Source organism: Bubalus kerabau, chromosome X (genome assembly GCF_029407905.1).
Source record: "Bubalus kerabau isolate K-KA32 ecotype Philippines breed swamp buffalo chromosome X, PCC_UOA_SB_1v2, whole genome shotgun sequence".
Taxonomy (NCBI): domain Eukaryota; kingdom Metazoa; phylum Chordata; class Mammalia; order Artiodactyla; family Bovidae; genus Bubalus; species Bubalus kerabau.
Genome location: NC_073647.1, coordinates 70,718,943 through 70,744,902, shown reverse-complemented (window position 1 = coordinate 70,744,902; position 25,960 = coordinate 70,718,943). Strand labels below are relative to the sequence as shown.

At 35.3% G+C, this 25,960-nt stretch overlaps 1 protein-coding gene and 1 non-coding gene across 2 annotated transcripts in view; both read right to left on the bottom strand.

Moving 5' to 3' along the window:
- The window catches only part of COL4A5 (collagen type IV alpha 5 chain), a 253,055-nt gene that overhangs the window by 31,531 nt on the left and 195,564 nt on the right, over positions 1–25,960 (bottom strand). Inside the window, exons 30-36 of the mRNA XM_055564762.1 lie at positions 23,964–24,077; positions 18,065–18,232; positions 17,129–17,218; positions 16,523–16,672; positions 14,796–14,894; positions 13,273–13,362; positions 12,607–12,746 (exon numbers count right to left, since the gene is read on the bottom strand). Coding sequence (XP_055420737.1) covers positions 12,607–12,746; positions 13,273–13,362; positions 14,796–14,894; positions 16,523–16,672; positions 17,129–17,218; positions 18,065–18,232; positions 23,964–24,077 — 851 coding nt within the window. The remainder of the gene's footprint in view (positions 1–12,606; positions 12,747–13,272; positions 13,363–14,795; positions 14,895–16,522; positions 16,673–17,128; positions 17,219–18,064; positions 18,233–23,963; positions 24,078–25,960) is intronic.
- Positions 3,812–4,022, bottom strand: LOC129640522 (small nucleolar RNA U3). The gene has a single exon (XR_008708879.1). It is a non-coding gene; the product is annotated as a small nucleolar RNA U3 (small nucleolar RNA).

The window sequence follows — 25,960 nt, the reverse complement described above, 5'->3', positions numbered from 1 at the left end:
TTGTTTTCTTCTAATAAAGCCTTAGAAGAATTCATACCCATTTTCACAATTAAAACAATTTTTCCCAATAACAATGAGAATATATATGATAATACTAAATCTACCACAGTGTTCCCTGCTCTGCTCATGAGGACTGTGACCTGTCCAACAAAGTATTCAACATCACCTACTGAATATTTCCTTCTTCATTTAGTGCTTATGCTTGTCTAGGGGCATAAGATCATCTATTTGTGACTCAAATGTTTCCACATTATGTTAAAAGCTTTTTAAACAAATGACTTTTCTCCTTACATCCTATTTTTAAAAAAGTTAACAATCTCGCACTTGGAATACATGTATTTTTGTCTAAACACTTATAAATCAAACATGTGGCACATTTTTACACACATAATAAGTATACAATTAAAATTTGGATTGAACTGGTTCCATCTTGGGTATTTACACAAAAAGCTTTGAATAAAGTATCATAATTCTTGTTATTCATGAACCAATGATATTTATATATCAAAATTAAAAAACAACAAGAAGAAAATAACATTATCCTACTAGTGGTAAACATGCAAGGCAGTAGACAAACTTTTGATTATTTATAATAAAGTATGTTAAATTCTACAAAAAACCCCATATTGCAGGTTCAACCAGTACTTGTTTCCTAATACAGTTCTTACCACCCTACGGCTTACTCCTTCAAACCAACTAAATTGTAAAAAAGAAAGGAAATATTTCACTAAAACTTCTGAAAAGGACTAAAATTTTCTTGCTGAAGTTTCATGTTAGCTTTTATTATTTATGCACTTGCAGAAAAAATAATGAGTTTCAAAAAAATATATGCAAGATGTGAAAAAGAAGAGAGCACTCAGAAAATCAACAAACTGGCCAAGAATCCTGTAAATCATTCTGAGAAGGGAAAATTCTAGTCTACGTAATATTCTCAGCAAAAGCTAGGCATGACTTCAGTTCAGTTCAGTTCAGTGGCTCAGTCGTGTCCAACTCTTTGCGACCCCATGAATTGCAGCACACAAGGCCTCCCTGTCCATCACCAACTCCCGGAGTTTACTCAAACTCATGTCCATTGAGTCGGTGATGCCATCCAGCCATCTTATCCTCTGTCGTCCCCTTCTCCTCCTGCCCCCAATCCCTCCCAGCATCAGAGTCTTTTCCAATGAGTCAACTCTTCGCATGAGGTGGCCAAAGTACTGGAGTTTCAGCGTTAGCATCATTCCTTCCAATGAACACCCAGGACTGATCTCCTTCAGAATGGACTGGTTGCATCTCCTTGCAGTCCAAGGGACTCTCAAGAGTCTTCTCCAACACCACAGTTCAAAAGCATCAATCTTCGGCACTCAGCTTTCTTCACAGTCCAACTCTCACATCCATACATGACCACTGGAAAAACCATAGCCTTGACTAGATGGATGTTTGTTGGCAAAGTAATGTCTCTGTTTTTGAATATGCTATCTAGGTTGGTCATAACTTTCCTTCCAAGGAGTAAGCGTCTTTTAATTTCATGGCTGCAGTCACCATCTTCAGTGATTTTGGAGCCCAGAAAAATAAAGTCTGACACTGTTTCCACTGTTTCCCCATCTATTTCCCATGAAGTGATGGGACTGGATGCCATGATCTTAGTTTTCTGAATGTTGAGCTTTAAGCCAACTTTTTCACTCTCCTCTTTTATTTTCATCAAGAGGCTTTTGAGTTCCTCTTCACTTTCTGCCATAAGGGTGGTGTCATCTGCATATCTGAGGTTATTGATATTTCTCCCGGCAGTCTTGATTCCAGCTTGTGCTTCTTCCAGCCCAGCGTTTCTCATGATGTACTCTGCACATAAGTTAAATAAGCAGGGTGACAATATACAGCCTTGACATACTCCTTTTCCTATTTGGAACCAGTCTGTTGTTCGATGTCCAGTTCTAACTGTTGCTTCCTGACCTGCATATAGGTTTCTCAAGAGGCAGGTCAGGTGGTCTGGTATTCTCATCTCTTTCAGAATTTTCCACAGTTTATTGTGATCCACACAGTCAAAGGCTTTGGCATAGTCAATAAAGCAGAAGTAGATGTTTTTCTGGAACTCTCTTGCTTTTTTGATGATCCCGCAGATGTTGGCAATTTGATCTCTGGTTCCTCTGCCTTTTCTAAAACCAGCTTGAACATCTGGAAGTTCACAGTTCACATATTGCTGAAGCCAGGCTTGGAGAATTTTGAGCATTACTTTACTAGCGTGTGAGATGAAGGCATGACTTAAATATACTTAAACCATAAGTATCTACATTTATTCTAATGTCAAGCTTTGATATAATTCTTCTAAAATTTAGATATAACTGACATATTAGTTTCAGGTTTACAACATAATGATTCAGTATTCATATATATTATGAAATGATCATCATGGTAAGTTCAGTTAATACTAATCACCACACATAGTTATACAATTTTTGTTCTTGTGATGAAGTGATGAAAAGTTTTAAACAATTTTTAATATACAGTATAAATTGTAACTATAATCACCATGCTGTATATTAATTATATGCCCATCACTTACTTATTTTATTGCTAGAAGTTTGTACTTGTTAACCCCTTTCATCTATTTCACCCACCTCCACCCACCCCTGCCTCTAGCAACCACCAATGTATTCTCTGTACCCATGAACTTGGTTTTTGTTTATTGTTTTGATTTTGTTTATTTGGTTTTAGATTCTACGTATAAATGATATCATATGGTATTTGTCTTTGACTTATTTCATTTAGGATAATACCCTCAAGGTTCATCTAAGTTAACACAAATAGCAAGATTTAATTCTTTTTTATATGCTACTTCTTTATCCATTCATCTATCAGTGGACATTTAGGTTGCTTCCACAGCGTGGCTATTGTAAATAATACTGCAATGAACAGAGGCGTGCAAGTATCTTTCCCAGTTATTCTCTGGATAAATACCCAGAAGGGGTGCTGCTGGATCACATGGTATGGTTCTATCTTTAACTTTACAAGGAACCTTGATAGTGTTTACCATAGTGGCTGCACGTATTTACAGTCCCACCAACAGTAGGCAAGGGTTCCTTTTCTCCACATCTTTGCCAGCACTTTTTTTTTTTTTTATAATAATCATTCAAAAAGGTATGAGGTGAGATCTCATTATGACTTTGATTTGCATTTTCCTGATGATTAGTGATACTGAGAACCTTTACATGTACTTGTTGGCCATATGTATGCCTTTTTAGAAAAAATGTCTGTTCAGATTCTCTGCTCATTATTTAATCAGATTGGTTTTTTGTTATTGAGTTATTTGAGTTCTTTATATATTTTGGATACTAACCTCTAATCAGATGTATGACTTGGAAATTTTTTTCCCATTTAGTAGCTTGTCTTTTCATTTTGTTGGTTTCCTTTCCTGTGCAGAACTATTTTAGTTTGATGTAATCCCACTAATTTATTTCTTCTTGTTTTTGTTGCCTTTGCTTTGGTGTCCAGTTAAAAAGCTCATGGCTAAGACCAGTGTCAAGGAGTTTACTATCTGTGTTTTCTTTTAGTTTTATGGTCTCAGGTCTTATGTTCACATCTTTGATCTATTTTGAGTTGATTTCTGTGTATGATGTAAGATAATGCTCCAGTTTCTTCCTTTTTTTTTGCATGTGGCTGTCCAATTCTCCCAACACCATTTACTGAAGAGACTGTCCCTTCTCCACTCTATAATCTTGGCTTCTTTGTTATAAGTTAATTGACCATACATGCCTGGGTCTATTTCTGGGACACCTATTCTGCTCCATTGATCTATGCATCCGTTTTGTGTGAATTCCATACTGCTTGTTTTATTTCAGCTCAGACAACGTTCTTTCCCTCTTACTCTCCCAAAGGAAGAGAACAATCATCAGTGACTAATGGCAGTTGCAGGAGCAACACCAACAGCTGGCTTCGTATTCAGGAGAGACTGCTGTGCCTCCTCCTTGTGGTTTTGGGTAGTCCACACATTCAGAGAAACTTCTCTAGTAACAAACGACAGAAACGATCCCTGAAAGTATAGTCTTCATCCTGTTTTGATTATTATAGGTTTGAAATATAGTCTCAATTCAGGGAGTATGATGCCTCCAGTTTTGTACATTTTTCTATTGCTTTGGCTATTTTGGGGGCTTCCCACATAGCTCACTCAGTAAAGAATCTGCCTGCAATGCTGGAGACCTGGGTTCGATTCCTGGGTTGAGAAGATCCCCTGGAAAAGGAAAGGCAACCCACCCCAGTATTCTTGCCTGGAGAATCCCATGGACAGAGAAGCCTGGCAGGCTACAGTCCATGGGGTTGCAAGAGTTGGACATGACTTAATGCTGTCTTTGGCTATTTTGGGGTCTTTTATGATTCCATACAAATTTTAGGATTGTTTGTTCTATTTTGTGAAAAATGTCATTGGAATTTTATAGGGATTGCTGTGAATCTATAGATTGCTTTGGTAGAATGAACATTTTAACAATATTATTTTTTTCAATCCATAAGCATGGAATATCTTTACTTTTGTTTGTGTCTTCTTCAATTTTTTCATCAATGTCTTACAGTTTTCAGTGGACAGGTCCTTTTGTTAAATTTATCCCTAGATCTTTTATTCTTTTTGATGCAGTGATAAATGGAATTGTTTTCTTAAGTTTTCTTTCTGCTAATTCGATTAGTGTATAGAAACACAACAGATTTTTAAAATATTTATTTGGCGTCCTACAAATTGAATTTGTTTATTCTGATAGTTTTTTGTTTTTTAAATATATAATATGTCACTTGCAAATAGGAACAGTTTTACTTCTTCCTTTTCTATTTGATTGCTTTTTACTTCTTTTCCTAGCCTAATTGCTCTGGCTAGGACTTCCAATGCTATGTTGAATAAAAGCGCAAGGGTGGGCATCCTTGCTTGTTCCTAATCTTAGAGGAAAAGTTCTCAAGTTTTCACCACTGAGAATGCTGCTGCTGCTGCTGCTAAGTCACTTCAGTCGTGTCTGACTCTGTGCGACCCCATAGACGGCAGCCCACCAGGCTCCCCCGTCCCTGGGACTCTCCAGGCAAGAACACTGGAGTGGGTTGCCATTTCCTTCTCCAGTGCATGAAAGTGAAAAGTGAAAGTGAAGTCGCTCAGTCGTGTCCAAATCTTAGCAACCCTATGAACTGCAGCCCATCAGGGTCCTCCGTACATGGGATTTTCCAGGCAAGAGTACTGGAGTGGGGTGCCATTGCCTTCTCCAGAGAATGATGCTAGTTGTGGGCTTATCTTGTATGGCCTTTATTATGCTGAGGTATGTTCCCTATATGCCTACTTTGTTGTTTTTTTTTTTTAAATCATATGTGGGTGTTGCATTTTTTCAAATGCTTTTCTGCATCTATTGTGAGGATCATATGATTTTTATCCTTCATTTTGTTAACGTAGTGTATCATATTGCTTGATTTACAGAAGTTGAGCCATCCTTGTGACTCTGGAATAAATTCCTCTCAATAATGGTGTAGGATCCTTTTAATGCATTGGAGTTTGGTTTACTAATATTTTATTGAGGATTTTTTCATCTATATTTACTAGTGTAATTTTCTCTTTTGTGGTGTCCTTGTGTGATTTTGGTATCAGGGTAATGCTGGCTTCATAAAATTAATTTGGAAATGTTCCTTTGTCCTCTAATTTTTGGGAAGAGTTTGAGAAGGATTGGTATTAATTTGTCTTTAAACTTTTGGTAGAACTCACCAATGACACGATCTGGTTCTAGACTTCTGTTTGTTGGGAGCTTTCATATAACTGAAAATGGAATATATATCACCCTTGATGAGTCAAATTTAACATTGTGAAACTAACAAATACAGTAGCACTATAAGACTAGAAAGCCATTTTTTAAAACTTTTAACTGGAGGATAATTACTTTTCATCTTGTGTTGGTTTCTGCCATACATCAACCTGAATCAGCCATAGGTATACATATGTCCCCTCCCTCTTGAACCTCCCTCCCACACCATCCTTCCCCTCACAGAGCACCCAATTCGAGCTCCCAGCGTTCTATAGCAAATTCCCACTGCCTATCTGTTTTACATATGGTAATGTATATGTTTCCATGCTACTCTCTCAATTAATCCCACCCTGTCCTCCCACTGTGTCCACAAGTCTGTTTTCTATGTCTGCATCTCCACTGCTGCTCTGCAAATAGGCTCATCAATACCATCTTACTAGATTTCATATATATGCATCAATATACGATATTTATTTTTCTCTTACTGACTTACTTGACTCTGGATAACAGGCTCTAGGTTCATCTACCTCATTAGAACTGACTCAAATGTGTTTTTTTTATGGCTAATATTCCATTGTATATATGTACCACAACTTTTTCATCCATTCATCTGTCAATGGACATCTAGGTTTTTTCCATGCCCGAGCTATTGTAAATAGTGTTGCAATGAACACTGGAGTACATGTGTCTCTTTCAATTATAGTTTTATCAGGGTATATGCCCAGTGAGTGTGATTTGTTGGGTCATGTGGTTCTATTCTTAGGTTTTGTTTTTTTTTAATGGAAATCTCCATACTGTTCTCCATAGTAGCTGTATCATTTTACATTCCCACCAACAGTGCAAGAGGGTTCCCTTTTCTCCACACCCTCTCCAGAACTTATTGTTTGTAGATTTTTTGATGATGGCCATTCTGACTGGTGTGAGGTGACACTTCATTGTAGTTTTGATTTGTATTTCTCTAATAATGAGCAGTGCTGAGCATCTTTTCTAGTGTTTTTTTAGCCATCTGTATGTCTTCTTTGGAGAAATGTCTGTTTAGGTCTTCTGCTCATTTTTTGATTGGGTTGTGTTACTGATGTTGAGCTGTATGAGCTGCTTATATATTCTGGAGATTAATCCTTTGTCAGTTGTTTCAATTGCAATTATTTTCTCCCATTCTGAGGGTTGTTTTTTAATCTTGTTTGCTGTTTCCTTTGCTGTGCAAAAGCTTTTAAGTTTAATTAAGCCCCATTGGTTTATTTTTATTTCCATTACTCTAGGAGGTGGGTAAAAGAGGATCTTGCTGTGATGTATATCATAGAGTGTACTGCCTGTTTTCCTCTAAGAGCTTTATAGTTTCTGGCCTTACATTTACGTCTTTAATCTAATTTGAGTTTATTTTTGTATATGATGTTAGAAAGTGATTTAGTTTCATTCTTTTACATGTTGTTGCCCAGTTTTCCCAGCACCACTTATTGAAGAGGGTGTACAGATGGAGAGATATACCATGTTCTTGGAATGGAAGAATCAATATTGTGATGATGAATGTACTAACCAAGTAATCTACAGATTCAATGCAATCCCTATCAAACTAACAATGGTATTTTTCACAGAACTAAAACAAAAAAAATTCAAACTTTGTATGCAAACACAAAAGACCCCAAAGAGTCAAAGCAATCTTGAAAAAGAAAAAACGGAGCTGGAGGAAGCAACTTTCCTGACTTCAGATTGTACCACAAAGCTACAGTCCTCAAAATAGTATGGTACCGGCACAAAAACAGAAATATAGACCAATGGAAGAAGAAAGAAAGCCCAGAGATAAACTCACACAACAATGGGTACCTTATCTTTGACAAGGGAGGCAAGAACATACAATAGAATGCTTTTTAACAAGCCTGAAACTAGAACTGCTTTCAAGATCACTATGTTGTATAACAGGCAGTCTATGTAGAAATACTTGTCAGGTTGATAACTTTTTTGCTTTTAAAATTCAAATTGGTAAACTAAGAGCATCTAGATCATAGTCATTCTCTACTATCTCTTAATAACAGGATCTCCCTTCCATTCCATGCAATAACTTAAGACTTGGAATAAAATATCATGCTGACCCCAATACACAAAATAGAAGACATCAAAGTTGGTAATATAGCTAATACTGTTTGTTATTGTGTTCCATTGTAATATTGAAGAAGCACTGCCAGTAAGGGGAAAAAAATAGGATAAGCTGAAAATATTTGATGAGAAAGAGTAAAAACCATTCTTTGTTTTATGGCAAGAAGAGTATTACAATAATAGTCCAATCATTTGGAAGCTGTGGTTCCCACATAATTATTAAATTTTTACAGTTAAATTTATATTTGCAGATTAAAGATACCATGAACCAAGCCATACATAAGTTCTTCTTTAGTTAGGAAATATTAATGATAGGGATACTAAAGAGTGAATGCAGAGATACTCATAGTTAACATTTTACTAAATGATGTAGCAAAGGCAGTATAAAATAATATCTTCAAGTCTGCATGCTACTTACCTCTCCCAGGTAGTGAAATTTTAAGCTAATAGGGACAAATTGATAAATAATGGCTCAAAGTTGCTTGAGTAGGCCAAAATATGGTACATGGGATTCAAAGTACATGTTAAGGTAATGAATTTAGAGAAAAGGTAATGAACTCAGAGAAAAATATTATGAACTACGTTTGTAACATAATAGGCCCTATGGTATCCTTCACCACCCAAGGAAGCTAAAATCTTTAGTAACTACAGGTCTATTCAGAAAAATCTATTCTTTATCATGCAGCCTTGGTAAATTGTATGTTTTTAGGAATTTGTCTGTTTCAAAGTTATCCAATTTGCTATTGTACACTTGTTCACAGTACTCTCATCTTTTTTATTTCTGTAAATTTAGTGGTGATGTGCCCTCTTTCATTTCTAATTTTAAGTATGTGAGTCCTCTCTCTTTTAGCCAGTCTACCTGAATGTTTTTCAATTGTGTTTATCTTTTTGAAAGAACCTCTTGGTTTTATTCATTTTCTCTATTGTTTTTAATCTCTACTCTATTTATTGCTTTAATCTTTATGATTTCCTTCCTTCTACCAGTTTTGGGGTTGCGTTTGTTCTTTTTCTAGTTCCTGAAGGTGTAATGCTAAATTCTGATTTAGGATCTTTCTTCTTCAATGCAAGCATTTACACTATAAATTTCCTTGTTAACATTACTTTTGCTGGCTCGTGTAAGTTTTGGAATTTTGTGTTTTCATTTGTCTCAAGATGTTTTCTAATTTCACTTGTGTCTTCATCTTTGCCCCACTGGTTGTTAAGAGTATGTCCTTTAATTTCTACATATTTGTGAATTTTCCAGCTTTCCTTTTGCTGTTTACAATCTAATGTAATTAGAAAAGGATCTTTGTATGGTTCCAATGTTTTAAAATTTATTAAGACTTATTTTGTAGCCTAATGTATGCTCTGTTCTGAAGAATGTTTCTTGTGCACTTAAAAAAAATGTATACTCTGATGTTGTGAGATGGCCTATTCTGATGATAGCCATTCTGGCTGGTGTGAAGTGATATCTCACTGTAGTTTTGATTTGCATTTCTCTAATAACTGGGGTGGCATGTTCTGTATAGGCCTGTTAGGCCTGATTGACTTTGCCCATTTAAAAATTGGTCTACTTTCTTATTGAATTAGAGTTTTCTAAAAAATAAATTCTGGATACAAATCTCTTGTCTGATATATCATTTGCAAATATTTTCTCCCTTTCTCTGGGTTGTCTTTTCACTTTTTGACATTATCATTTGCAGCATAATATTTTAATGTGGTTCAATTTATTTATTTTTCTTTGTTTGCTTGTGTGTTTGGTGCCATGTTTAAGAAATAATTATCCTAACCCAAGGTCATAGGATATGTTTTCTTCTAAGATTTTCTGCTTGTCAAAAAAATCTATCTAGGATTATGACAAGAATTGTTCTGTCTATAGTATGATTAGATTTTAAGAAGGAGTAATGGGAGCTAGAAACATTATACCACATTAAAAGAATATAGTCATTAAATATAAAAGTTATAGAAATCTTAGATACTATCTAGTCCATCTCTCTCATCTCACAGACAAAGATTATGTATAGAATACTTTATAATTTACAAAGTGTTTTTTAATCTAATTGAAACCTCACAATATCTCTGTGTAATAGGTTATATAATTCTTCTTTCTATTTTACTGACAAAGTAATGAAGATAGAAAAGAATTAAGTGACTTACAAGGTCATTCAGACAGACTCAGGACTCAAGCTTCTGCCTATTAATTCTCTGTCCAGGGTTTTCAGTGTACTTATATTAATTATGCTTTTTGACTAACAAGGACACTGTCTTATAAAGTGTGTCATTTGTAAAACAAAGTACCATCTGACCTTTTACCACTTTATCCTTACTTCTTAACAACTCACTAAATACAGAATTTTTTTTCTATGCTTGACATCTCCTGATCATACTATCATGTTCCTGAAACTTTTATTCTACTCTTCTTTTACAGTAATAGGCAGGAAGTCCTCATTTTGCTCAATAGTATGGGACTACAAAAATGAAAATGCAAGATGAAACCATGTAACAAGATTTTAAAAAATCAATGGGAAGAACATGCTTCTATGACCTTTAAAAGTTTTTCTCATAACATTAAAATCCTCTTCACATCAGTTACATATATAAAGAAAGTCAAGTTCATATGTTGATCATTTAGTCTTCACTAGCTTTCTTGGCTGCACATCTGAAGTCTCTCAAATGGTGGCAATGTAAACATTTCTTTGGTTGGCTATTTCATCTCTAATTACATCTACATTAGATATAAATTTCACTTCCAGTGTTATTACCTTTCCTTTTTTAAGCTGCACTTTCATCACTGTTGATCAGTTTTCTCTTTGATTATTCACTTTTGTTAAATTTCAAGTTGGTTTGTCAATGAGAGACAGAGGCAACACACCTACATTGCTTTGCTGTCATGCATGATGGGAAAACAGATTCACAGTGACTAATTACTGACAGAATTTGAAAGAAGTGAAATGACTGCTCACTGATCATGATGCACAGTAGTTATTTACATAGTGGTTTAGGGACTGAAGACTAATATATCAGGTAACTTAAACCTGATCTGTATTGTTGTGGACTGATGTCATTTAACTAATTTGTAGTAACAAATTTGGCATGTCAGACTGTACAAGGACTGCCTGCATCTATTAGAACTGAGTGTAAGATCTTATTTTTTAAATAAGTGTCATCATTTTAAGATAAAATAATACCATCTTAAAGAAACAAAAGAATACTTCAAATACATGACTTCCTGGTTTTATCAACTCTGCAAGTATCCAAGCTTAGTGTAGAATTTGCTTACTGAAATACATTTGTAGGCTGCATAGAAAAACTAAGAGTTAGCATCTTACTTAGAGAGTTGAATACACTGTGGACACTGGCTAACTGAAACATGTTTTTCTGCTGAATTTATTATAATTTCAGAGATGATTTGTTATGGTCATTTTGGTTCCATTATATGGATGCTAAAATTCGCTCAGTCTAGAAAAAATATGGATGAACATATTTATAAAATTTTTAAATGAAATTTAAATTCAATGAGTAAACAATGGAGTTTGTAACAAATGGTTTTAAGTTATATGGATAATTTATTTGGGAAAAATATATAGTTCCTCACCTCACACAACATATAGAAAAGAAAAATTTAAGCTCTATACTGCTAATCTGTAATTAATAAGCAGAAATTTCACTTGATTACTTCTTACAATAAGTTGACTAGGCAATCAAAATATAGCCTTTTGCATACTATTAACAAGAAATTATCTTAAAAATATTATTCAATGAATTCTTACCTCAGTGAGAACTTTCACTAATTCCACAATTACTTTTCTAATACTCTCAAGTTTTGTGTTGTAACTGAATGATTGAACATCATTGCTGCTGCTGCTGCTAAGTCGCTTCAGTCGTGTCTGACTCTGTGCAACCCCATAGACGGCAGCCCACCAGGCTCCACTGCCCCTGGGATTCTCCAGGCAAGAACACTGGAGTGGGTTGCCATTTCCTTCTCCAAGTGAAAAGTGAAAGTGAAGTCACTCAGTCATGTCTGACTCTCAGTGATCCCATGGACTGCAGCCTACAATGCTCCTCCATCCATGGAATTTTCCAGGCAAGAGTACTGGAGTGGGGTGCCATCGCCTTCTCCATTATGAGACAAACAATTCACTGTGAGAAGACACTTGCAATGTATATAATAGACAATGGACGCATCTTGGTTAGTTATAAAATACTTCTGCAAATAGAAATTACTACCCTTTTACATGGAATTAAGCAGTTATCAAATATTTGAAAGTTCAGTGATTCTTAAACAAGTTCTAAATTTGATCCCTTGAGAAATAACACCAAAGTTTTCACAGTGACTAGCGGCATAGAGGGATATGTAAAACTGTTTCAGAGAACCACTTCATACATGCATTTAAGAATACTATTTCACTTTCATTAATTTTATAAGTTACTTTGCTTGTAAGCCTCTTCAAGTTAGTTGATAATAATATTAGGACAAAGACCAACAACTCTATCACTAAAAGGGAAAGGAAAACCAAAACTAGGCAGAAATATGCCTTTCAGTTACTGAAACATACTCAAAGAGCAAGATAGAGAGAAAATAAAGAAATCAGAAAGATCCCCCCTTCATCCTTCTTTGGATTGGCTGCAAACTCTAAAACAAATCTCCTTACAATATAAAAGAGAAAGGATGAATTTCTTGCTCAGAGATTCATGTCACACTACACTATATCACACTATAGTTTAAGGAAGAATTAGGAGCAAGCACAGTGTTAAAGAAAAATCATATCTGCTCAGGCATATACCTGAGTAGGATTACCTTTGGGCCAGGAAGACCTGGAAGACCAATGCCTGAAATACCAGGATCACCTTTTTCTCCTTTCTGTCCAGGTAATCCTGGGGAGCCAGGTTGTCCAGGAACTCCAGGAGGTCCGAAAGACCCTTTTGGACCCTGTGGGCCTGTTAAAAACACATAACATGCAATCTTTTACAAAATATTGTATAGGATATATATAATGCACATGACCACACAAAAAGATTTTTAAAAAGAATTTCACAAAGTCTGATTTATATAATAAAGAGCTTTATAATCAGAATTGTATAAAAGCCTATTTTTAAAGGAAGTTTAAGTGAAAGGGAGTATGTGTTCATGCTAAGTCACTTAAGTCATGTCAGTCTCTTTGTGACCCTATGGTCTGTAGCCTGCCAGGTTCTTGTGTCCATGGGATTCTCCAGGCAAGAATACTGGAGTGGGTTGAAAGGGGGTATAGTTGGAGAAAAAAATATAAGTTTGTGAATTCTTTCTAAAGTTCTGTCTCTTAATTCCCACTTCAAATACTTGTTTAATGAGAGAGCTCTACCCACTGACTGCTTTAGATATCACCTCAGTTTGACTCTGTCAACAACAGTTTCTTTTCTGATAACAAAGATAGTCAACCATCTTCCATTAATGGAACTAAATATCTGGGAGATGTTCATCACTCACCTGGAAAACCCATATCACCCATGTTTCCTTTCAGTCCAGGAGGTCCTGTAAGTCCTGGCATTCCAGGGAGACCAGGGTTACCCTTGGGACCTAGAAAAGTCAAATTGCTTAAAATTAAGACAAGTCAGCAATATTATGGTTGCTTGGTTTCCTGGAATGGGTCGTAATTAAAATGAAAGCATGAGGCTGAATGGACCAAATCTTAATATATGATAAAGTTCCATAGATCTAACTGGACATAAGATAGGCAAAAATTATCAAGAAATCTCCTTAGGAACATATTACAATATAATCACAGCAATAGAGAGCTCCCAATACACATTTATTTAAAAATGCAAGAATCTTGTGTCTTGCCCTAAAACTACTCCAATTAACTGAAGTCTTATTTGTTGTACACATATAACTATCACCAGGACATCTTGTTTCTTGCCCTAAAACTATTCCAACCACTTGAAGTCTTATCTGTCATATGTGTATAACTACCTTACTATATTTATCACAGATAAATCCAATTTAAAGAGAGTCTTTTAAAAAGATTCAGAAGCTTTTCCATTGAAAGCCTTATCATGTGCAACCAGAAGAGGAAAGTGGTAACCTGTCATGATACATACACCTTTGGCACATTAAGCCAGGGGTAGGTAAGAGTTGATGGAGATGTACTGGACTATCTTCCCCCAGCAGTCATGGCTACTGTGTTCAGTCATGGCTGCTGTGTTTGCATTCTTCCCAGAGCTTAGATACTTCAGTTCTGTGGTGTCATCTAGGTATTTTCCAAGGATCACAATGTTGCCTTCAACATTATTTGCTTTTATTTTTTATTTCACACTGTCTTCTCACTTGGGAAAGAATGCAAAGTATATGAAAGATAGATACGGAGATAATTCTTCCTTCCAACTACATTAAGATAATATAGTATACAGTCCAGAGCAGAATAACTGATCTAAAGGGCTCTTAGGAGGATGGTAACCAGCCACTCTTTATTGTTTAGGGGTCCAACTAAAGGAAAATGGTTTAAGAAGCAGCAATAAAAAGTTTTATTAGAAATTAAAAAATCCAAATTTATTGTAAGAGTGATTAATGCTATAAAACATTACCAATGAAGGTTGTGAAATTCTTACTCCTAGAAACCTTTAAATCTAGAAATGGCAGTCATCTGTTTTACATGGTTTAATGATTAACTTGTCTGAAGGTAAAAAATGAAAAGGGTGAATTCTTTAGGCTCCTAACAGATAACTGTCTAATTTACATATGCTACAATGTATATAAATAAAATATAGCACCTTACTTGGATGTACTTCTGATTCTGTGTATATTCTGAGGCCACAAAAAAGAAGAAATTGAGTAAAGAAAAATATCCTACAAGTCTTTTCTGTTGACATTTGTGCCAATGGCAACATTTTTGTTAAGGGGAGGTCCATATCTCAGTTGCTTCAAATATCACTACACATGATAAATACATGATTACTTTGTTCCAGGGGTCAGGGTCAGCCACCCAACTGCTACAGGTGGTTTATCATACTTACCTGCTGGTCCTGGCAATCCAGGTTGTCCACTCAGTCCAGGTTGCCCTGGGTCTCCAGGCAAACCCTGGTAACCTTTTGGCCCTGCAACTCCAGGAATACCTTCCAAGTATGAGCATAAGAAAGACAAGTTAGGCTGGTATTATTAATCATTAAATCCATTTGGCAAAGCAAGCTACCCAAACTCTGAAATATGAATGAAATATAGGAACCAGTGATATTCTGATATAGTATGAACCAATAGCACTGGACTCATTAAAATCTCCCACTTTTTAATGTAGCTACCATTAAGAACTTCGGAGCACTCAATAATTAAGCCACTTTTCTCTTTGGGCCTCAGTTTCTTACACTGTAAAATGAAGGAATTGGGGCAGGCTGTCTCTGCATTATCTCTTAGATTCTATAACTATCTTTCATAACCTTATATCAAGGCAAATACAGTTTACTGACACTATTTTGCAGAAGGTATAATGGAAAGAGAAGCTTTGCAAGAAGTAAATCAAGAAATATAACTCATTTTAACAATAATACAAAATTAGGTGGCCTTGCCTCTTTCATGATTATATACAAAATTACAATAATGTCTTAAAGTTCTTATTTGAGGAGAAATCTTACCAAGCCCTGCTCACAGGGAAACTTATAACATCTATGTGTACACACACACACACACACACACACACACCTGCACACACACTCACACACATACATGGACTGACAATAGTAATGGTTTCAACACAGAAAGAGCCACAAACCTTACCTCAATCTGCAAATAAACATAGTTTAAAAATTCCACGTTGTTTGAAAGGATATTCTATGCAGATTGGATTGTGTTTTATTTATTGATTTGTGCTTATTCATATTTTTCTCCTGGTGGTTCAGCTGGTCAAGAATCCGCCTATAATGCGGAGGACCTAAGATCGATCCCTGAGTAGGGAAGATCCCCTGGAGAAGGGAACAGCTACCCACTCCAGTATTCTGGCCTGAAGAATCCCATGGACTATCCATGGGATTGCAAAGAGTCAGACACAACTGAGCGACTTTCACTTCATGTATTTTCCGATGCTTTGTTATGAATATGTTATAGTTTTATAAAAAGAATAAAGGATTTTTATTTTAAAAAATCTGTTATTCTTCATATCTCATTTGCTTCTAATAAAATAACTGTAATAACACAATTGTTCCCTAGACCTACTTTCAGCAACCTTCCCCAGGGGTGAGTTTGACTGTTCTTAGTCCAATATTTGTTTATTCTTCTAGGTTAGAATAACAGTGAACTGTACTTAAAAATCAAGTATGATATGGGTATCAAAAATCTGCAGGACAAAAAAAAAAAATCTGCAGGACAACAGTGTACCACTCATCCTCATTTGGTTTTTAAGAAAAAGAATTTAAAGGGCCAGGAAATTTTCCAAACACTGAAATCTGTTTTCCAAGTAATTCTGTTTATTTATCCATTTTCTCTTGATCATATTCTATACACTACTTTCTGGAAGGCTTGAAAGTGACTGTTTATTTTAAAGCCTCATAGTTTGTGATAGATAAACTACAAAGAAAATAGTCAAGCAAAAGTTGATCAGTGAAACAGTATAAATCAGTGAAAACTAACTTACATTACCAAAATTTGATATACCTAATTGCCTTAATCCTGGATTATAAGTCACTTTCCATGCTAATAAAAATTAAACTTCATACACACTAGGAGAAAAATTCAAATAAATGCATTCACTCACCTGGTAGGCCAGGGTCCCCTTTCTCTCCTTTTGAGCCCAGCAGATCTGGATCCATAGGCCCAGGAAGGCCTGGAAGGCCAGGCTCTCCTTTACTCCCTTTCTCTCCTGCAGGGCCAGGAAGTCCTGGCTGACCCTGCAAACCATCATCACCTAAAACCAACATGTGTGGGGAAGACACAGCAGATCAGGTTCATCCATCCAGGATTAATGCATATAAAGATTATTCACATGTTACACAGTTGGGTAGGCTATTGACCACCCAAAACACTCATGCACCTTATTTATTGTCTACAAATAACTCGAGCTCACTTTTACACTCAAACAACAATCTCTCTCCTGGTGTTCTCTGACAAATACAGAGTGTAAAAAAAAAAATTAAATCCCTGTATGTTGTTATTTTGAGTTAATGCTTATCATATTTCATAGTATTCAACTAAGCATGCCATCAAACTGAAAACAGGAACTACTTAAATGCCATGTCACCTAAAATACAAGTAAAGCATTGCTCATTTTTAAGTAGTCAAATAAAAGTATTCTGCATTGATGTAAAGCAAAATTTTTCATTTTCTTTCTTTCATATATCTGCCCGCAAACCCTGAATATTACCTTTGAGACCAGGAACACCACTCCTGCCAGGAATTCCCAAAGGTCCTGGTGGGCCTGGAGGTCCCATCATACCCATTTCACCTTTGGCACCTTTAAAAATATCAATAGGTACCTTTTTACCTTTCTTTGACCTTGGAAAGATAAAAGATCAGTTTAAAGATGTCAACTAGAAAACTACTGAGTTAGAGGGAAGGTACTATAAGGCTTTCCCCTTTCCAACTATTGTAATCTTAGTGACCATTACTGTCTATATCACTGTGGTAGTTAGTCTCTAAATATGGTCCCCAAATGAACTGCACTTCCCAGTACACACAGCTCTGTGTACCCTTCTCCCCTTGAATTTGGGATGACTCTATGCCTTAACTTTGACTGTGTGTCCCTGTATAACTCCCAAGGCTAGATGATAAGAATTCTTGCAGCTTCCACCTGGGGCTCTTAGAACACTCACTTTCAATTTTGGGGATTCTCTCTTTTGGAAACCAACTGCCCTGGAAAAAGAGCAACTACCCTCATACTAGCAAATGTGAGGTACTTCTGTGGATAATGAGATACCATGTGAAGAGGCCAATGAACACTCAGGTGTCACAGTAGTGCCACGTTAGAAGTAGATCCTTCATCCCAACCACTCCAGCTGGAACCATGTGGATCAGAGATAAACAACCCTGTCTAAGTCATCCAATAATTCCTGACTCACAAAATCTTGAGCAAAATTAAAAGACTGCTTTAAATCATCAAATTTTTGGGTCATTTGTTACACAGTAATATATAGCTGGAGCTCTCAGAGAGAAAAAGTGCAATGCAAATAGCAAAGTGAGTTTCCCACAATCAGAGACATTTAATACATTTCCTTAAAGGATAGTGTCTATAGAGAAAAGTACAAGAGAATAATACATCAGAGTCATATTAGTTCTAATTTCTGGAATCCAAAAAAGTTACCTGGAAAGCCAGAGGCACCTGCTTTTCCTGGGAGCCCTGGTGATCCTGGGGGTCCCATAGGACCTGGTGCTCCAGGGATCCCTGGGCTGCCTCTCTCACCAGGAGGTCCTGGAACATCAAATCCAGGAGGCCCTGGATCCCCCTTCTCTCCTGGTAGTCCATGCAAGCCTAGTTAATACAAACCAATATTAAAAAGTATTGAAGCAGTTTTAAGAGATGTATCTGGTTATTTTTCTAGCAAACAGGTAATAGAATCCTGTATATAACAAACCTAACAGTGAGTTAGGGATACTTTAGTTATCATGCACAGAAAATAATCTAATAATAAAACTTTAGGATTTTCAAGTATATTTCCCTAAGAATGGACTTCTGAAATTATTTCTCAAAAAAGACCAATCTTTTCTTAATTGCTACAATCATGTACTATTTTTAATAAAATGTAATAAAAAATACCAAAAAAACTGAAATAAAAAAAGACATAAAAATACAATCCTATATCGTGGTTATTATAGTCAATTAATATATTAATACAGTTATACAGTCAAATGCTTACTCTCAATTTCTTCTAATTCCAGTGCAGTAACAAACAGTCTGTGCTTTGATACTGATCCACTGCCCACACTTGGATTTCCACTATTCTAAGGTATTATGAATTATTAAGATGTATTTCTATAATCCATAAAAAATTAATTACTAAATAAGTCAGTTATATGGGCCCTCTTGACTTTAGTTTGGCTTTGTTTTAACATGTTGTTTTAATAACACATTACTATTAGTTTTTGTTGTTAACTTTTGTTTCTCAGTAATTCAGCCAGGATTTTATAGAAAAATTATGATATGCAAAAATACACTCCAGAAAACAAGGTACTTAAAAAAGTTTAGTGCAAGTTTAGTGAAAGGAATTACACTACAAATATAGTACAAGTTCCCACACCAACACCTATCAGCTATGTGACTTCTTAAGTCACTTAAAGTTATTGGTCTTCATCTGGTAAATGGGGATGTGCCATAATGGACTGAAAGCTGGGGGTGAAACAGGTGACCATTCCAAGCATTTCTTCAACAATATGACCAGTTTTACTGTTGAAGATTCACAGGCAATTATTGTTATAAGAGAACAAGATGGCTGGTATTTTAAGACCTGTTTGGTGTCATTTTACCAGCATGCCTTTAAACTGATAAAATTCACTTTGAAGATTAGAGATTTCCATTTAGTTGGCACAGTAGTGATGATTCCAATGCTGCCATTTCATAGTAAAAAATACTATTAAAGGGGAGAGATATTTTATATTTATGAAATATGATGAGATACCTGATAATGTACACAATTATAGCTCTACATGGATCACTGTTTATTGTTATATTACAGCCCAAGTAGTTTTTAATAGCTGAGTTTTCAAGGTAACTATTTTGTCCTTTGAAATATTCTCCAAGAGAGCAGTTCTACAAAATAATTAAAAGACTTCAATGTGGATAAATCTTGCTGCTTTCCAAGTTTAAAGCTTGAAGATATGGCTTTTGGAAAAAAAAAAAACAGATGAATAAGGTAGGAGGATCTAATGTAATAACATGGTGACTATCACTAATAACATTATTGCATAATTACAATTTGCTAATATAGTAGAACTTAAGGGTTCTCACACACACAAATCAGTAAATATGTAAAGGTGATGGATGTGAGAACTTGATTGCAAAGATTCTTTCACAATGTATACATATATCAAATCATCACATTGTACATTTGAAATATATTACAATTGTCTATGTCTTTTATACCTCAATAAAGCTCAAAAAATAAATCAAAGGAAAAATAAATATCCTATTTACAGCTTCTCAGAACTGTTTTCATGTGCTATCTTTTGCACCTTTTATGATGATGCTATTATATTTGGATGATTTTTTTTCTACTATTTGTCCTAATATAATAAATTTTCAATATTAAAAAAGTGAGAACTACAATACCTGGTAGACCTGAAGTTCAAGAGGCAGGAAGTTACAGTTCAGAGCAAGATGAACCACCCAAGCAGAAGCAAGTTGCAAAAAGATTAATTAGGTTAGGAAACAAAACTAACCATGTAAAGATTAGAACAAAAAAAAGTCTACAAATAGAATGTATTAGATATTGATTCACTACTAACATATTAGTGATGAGTAAAGAAACTTGTTTTAGGCATTTGCTCAGATGCTCATAAACATATACTACAAACATGTTTGCCAATAGAATAAAATATTTACTTCAGAAAAATACTTTTTGATGAAGATCAGCAGTACACTCTTGTTTATTTCTGATCTTTATACTGCTTTGAATGATCATTTCAGAATTTAAGCTCTTAAAGGTTAGTTAGATATAAAATTAAACTTCATTTTGTACCCTAACAGGTTAGGTTGTTGTTTAGTCCCCAAGTCATGTCCGGCTTCTTGCGACCCCATGGACTGCAGTCCACCAGGCTCTTCTGTCCATAGGATTTCCCAGGCAAGAATACTGGAGTGGGTTGCCATTTCCTCCTCCAGGGGAGCTTCCCAAACCAGGGATCAAACCCACATATTGTCAGGCGGGTTTTTTACCACTAAGCCACCAGGGAAGCCCTTACAGGTTAGGTACAGAGAACTCAATAATTATTAGTGCATGTCTATGATGAAACAAACTACATGTTCTAGGCTAAGATCTCTTCATTGTTATTAGTAATAACAGTAACATATATTATGCTGTATTTTTCACAGCATAGATCTTTTCCATGACTATTGTCAGGAACTGGCATCCTGGTAAAATCCAGGATGAAGAAAGTCAATATAAATTCAAAAGTTCTGCTGAATCTTATACAATAACAGGAATTATATGGATATATTTATAGAGCCTACGTGCATTAGAGGTGTATAATGCTCTTAATTTATGGACAGCCAAATGGAACAAGTTAGTGGAAAAAAAAGAAAATTCCAAAAACATGCATTATCTGTGAAAATGTTACACACACACACACAGTCCAAGGGTTTTATAGCCAAAAAGTTAGAAAATGACAATGTACTCTCCTTCATCTATGAAAATGACATGAATAATGCCTTGTTTCTTTGATTCACATTAGTGGTGATAAGTTTGAACTCATTTAGCCATGCACGTGTTCCTGAGACTGGACAAGTGTACAACACATTTGACTCAGGTTAGGGTATTACCTGTGAACATGGAATTGAGTATATTTAACTGACCTCTAAAAAGATTCACTAAAGCAATTATCTTCCAGCTATTGGCCAGACCAAATAATAAGAACCAACAACTTCCATTTCTCCCTTGCTGCTGCTACTGCTAAGTCGCTTCAGTCGTGTCCGACTCTGTGCGACCCCATAGACGGCAGCCCACCAGGCTCCCCCGTCCCTGGGATTCTCCAGGCAAGAACACTGGAGTGGGTTGCCATTTCCTTCTCCAACGCATAAAAGTGAAAAGTGAAAGTGAAGTCTCTCAGTCATGTCCATCTCCTAGCGACCCCATGGACTGCAGCCTACCAGGCTCCTCTGTCCATGGGATTTTCCAGGCAAGAGTACAGGAGTGGGGTGCCATTGCCTTCTAGGGCATAAGATGAAAAGCATTCTGCTCCTTGTCCTTTGGCATTTTTACCTATTGCCAAATGAGAAATTGATATTCAACAAATCTTTAACTTAAAAACATGCATTAAACCGTACAGTCTGCTTTGGAAAGAAGAGTGACAAATAGTAAAGCTTAATTAAATAATAGAAGAAAATTGGAGTCAAAAGAAAAGCCTGAAAAGGATATATCTCTGGAGAAATGACAAGATAGAATACTTTGCAGTAAGTTTTCTACTACAAAATGAAACACAGCAAGTATATTAAATAAGGTTTTTATTTTAAAAATAGGTAGTTAGAACTTCAGCCATGCAGTATAAGTCAGGTGTATCAAGATATTAGTAGTAGCCTTGCTGATAGTCCTGTTATTGAGATGTATAAACAAAAATTATGGTATTTTTGAAATGCACTAAGACAATATTCTGCTTTGGTGATTCATGTAAAATTTACTTTAAAAATGAGTATATATAGATATTATCAAATATAAAATATAGTCATGCAGTGGTAAAAAAAATTGTGATTTGAGAATATTTCTATATTAATAAGAATATATTCAATACATTTTTGTGGCAGTTGCTGTTAACTTCATTTATCTGTTGAACCATATTAGTTCAGATCTTCAATTGTATGGCAAAATATATATTTACAGAAGAAAGAGATGTGATTAAATTCAGTATCATTACTTTTCCCCCTGCCCATCCTATATAGACTTTATAAATATATCTATATATCCATGAATTAGAGAGAACATTAGATGAATGAATTGCCAAATGAGGAATTGATATTCAACAAATCTTTGATGAATAAAATATTGTAGAATATTAGCTAAATTTTAAAAAGCATTAAAACACAAATAAATGTATTTTTATTTTGTTCAGATTGGTATTAATTGCTTTAATAATCTCTTTTTTATTCTTGCTCAGCTGTGATTTAAGAGTTCAAAATGCTTCTGAAACCTTATGTAATTTTGGGAAACAAAATGAAAAAACACAACAGAAATCATAAATTCATTTTAGCCATTTTGTGAAATAGCAGGCCAAGACTATAATGACCAAATGTAAAAATTAATTGTTTTTTTCTCAAGATCCCTCTGCTATGCTAGACAGAAGGGTTTCTCATTAATGTTGAAGCACCTGCTTTTTAACCAGTTGGTTCAAAGCAACATCGTAAGTTTTCTTTTTTATTTCTAAATCAGTAGTGACATGTTAGGGGCCATTTAAAAAGAGGTACAAGGTGCCATAAAACAAATGTTTAAAATAGGGCATAAGCAAAAATAACCTTTACTTTTCAGGCTTTTTATATTGTTAATCAGTGTTTCTAGATTTTTAGCATAATAAACTAACAAAATACCTATTGGCATTTAAGGTCAGAAACATATTCCATTGCTTAAAAGTCAATGATTGTATATCTGAACGGTGCATTTAAGTCATCCAATGTATTCATGTGAATTAAGGAATGACTAAATGTTCCATATTTGCTTTAATCTCATATATTATTATAGTACTTTGCAATAACAAAATCTTGGCCCACATGTGACCCTTACTATATCTTCCTAGATTAAGATAAAAGTAATTCATATCACCAGATAGTTCAGAATCTGTAAACTCTCACATGAACACAGAGGAATCATATGATTCTCTATGAGGTTACAAGCTGACAAATCTTTTTTGAGTATTCATATTAAAAAAATCTTAAAAACCTTAAAAAACTCATAACCTTAGCATGCTTATGAGTTGTAAAGTAAATGTTGATTTATGGGCAAAAGAAGAGAAAATTCAATTAAACTTACTTATTTAAAAAATTGAGGATGCCTAAAAAATATTTTTAACAGGATTTTTTAAATTTAATTTTATTTTTTAACTTTACAATATTGTAACAATAACCCTATATACGAGACAGCAAAAAAGGATTTTTTTAATCCTGTGCTAAGAAATGTCATGAGGTTTCACAGACAAAGCTCTATTAATGCCATATAGCTACTAATGCCATATAGCTACTCAGGTCTGAAATGATTAGCACCAGAAGTTCCTAAGATTCCAATGGTATGATTAGCTCAACGATTATAAGCCATGGAAACATACTGCAATTGCTAAACTGCACTGTTGTTAATAGATCAATCTTAAATGAACAGAGAGGGGAAATATCGGGTAATATTAGCTCTTCTGCTGTGATCTGTGCTCTTTTGCTTTTACATAATTATATACGTGGACATGTTAACTCTCAGATCTGCTTTCTGTAAGACTATTACATAGGTTACACTTTATTGAGGGGCTAAACCAACCTCTATATAAATGTGCTACAAAATGCATATTTACTCCAATCTTACCAGGTTGGCCTATTGGTCCAGGAATTCCTGGTGGCCCTGGTGGTCCCTGAAAACCTGTTCCTGGCAGCCCAGGAGGTCCAATTGGCCCAGGTTGTCCATTTGGTCCAATGTCACCTTTAAGGAATAAATACAGTTTAGATATTAAAAACAACAGCTGAGTCTCTCGTCTTTAGCATTGGGTCACAAAGTTATAATTAAAATGATTTTGTAGTATGTTTTAACTTATGTTTGCTAAACATTAACTTTCAGAATCAGTTATGTCATGTCCAAAAATTCCTACTTGAATTTTCATTGAAAATGCAGTATATGTATAGACAGACAAATGTGGGGAGAATTGACTATGTCTGCCCATCCACACAGAAGACTTATCAAGTTCTTAATAACAGTTTTAAATTTTTTCCACAAATACATTAGGCGCATTATGTTTTATTCATTTCCAAATATGACACAGATTTTTTTTTTGCAAATTACACTTTAGTTCCTATTTATTTTGATATTTACAAACACATCATTCTATTTGTCACAATGATATTTTGCATGTTATTTCTGCTACCTGGAACATCCTTCCCTAAAGACTCAGTTCAAATGTCACCTCTTATATTGCTTCCCAAGGCACCTTAGAAGAGGCCCTGAACAAAAGTAATACATGAGGTAAACTGAATGCTTCCAAAGTCATCTTTTCATTTTTGTTTAATGATTCCAATGGTCAATATAAGCACATTTTCTCCTTCATATGGTTCTTTCCTGATGGATATTAGCCTTACTAATTTATTATTGGTAAAAGCAGAGACATTACTTTGCCAACAAAGGTTTGTCTAGTCAAGGCTATGGTTTTTCCTGTGGTCATGTATGGATGTGAGAGTTGGACTGTGAAGAAGACTGAGCGCTGAAGAACTGATGCTTTTGAACTGTGGTGTTGGAGAAGACTCTTGAGAGTCCCTTGGACTGCAAGGAGATCCAACCAGTCCATTCTGAAGGAGATCAGCCCTGGGATTTCTTTGGAAGGGATGATGCTAAAGCTGAAACTCCAGTACTTTGGCCACCTCATGCGAAGAGTTGATTCATTGGAAAAGACTCTGATGCTGGGAGGGATTGGGGGCAGGAGGAGAAGGGGACAACAGAGGATGAGATGGCTGGATGGCACCACTGACTCGATGGACATGAGTCTGGGTGAACTCCGGGAGTTGGTGATGGACAGGGAGGCCTGGCGTGCTGTGATTCATGGGGTCACAAAGAGTCGGAAACGACTGAGTGATTGATCTGATCTGATGTTGCCTTAAAAATGTTGTATCAATTTCTCTTAAGTTTTAATACCCAATCACTGGTATAAATATATCTAGTGGGTGAACTTTTACTGTGATATGCTTGCTGTGTTTTGACTGTGGTCTATTGGTCCAAAACATTAGTGATACATATTCATAAAGGTTTCTATAGAGATAACCAAGATCATGGTAATGCCTTCTATGATTATTTTTTTTTTACAGTAGCGAACAATCTCTGAGATATTCAAGAACAGAATCAATGCCTTGTGTTTCAAGTGATTAAAGTAGTAGGCATACAATAAGAACATAATAAATGTTTGAGGAATAAAGGAATTACATAGCAGAAAGTCCCCAATTTTTTTTTTCTAGCACCTTAGAACGTTACTGAGTTTTAATATTTGAGAATGAATGCTATGTAGGATATGGGGATTCTATACTTCAGTGGTTAGGCAAGTGATTCATAGGGAGCTGATATTTAAACTAGGCTTCAACCTCTTTCTTCCCAACCTCTGTCTCAAGGCTGTTATTATAAACAAAGTATAGCGAGAGAGCAATTTCCATATAGAGATTGTTAGCCATATAGCTTATCATTTGAAATGTTTCTATCTGTAAGTTTTGGGGTCACAGGTCTAAGCCTGGGAAGGTAGGTGATAGGAAACACTACCTGTAACTTTGACTATCACAGTTTATAGCTGGCCAGAACTGTCTACTCAAGGACAGGAAGGTATTTTTATT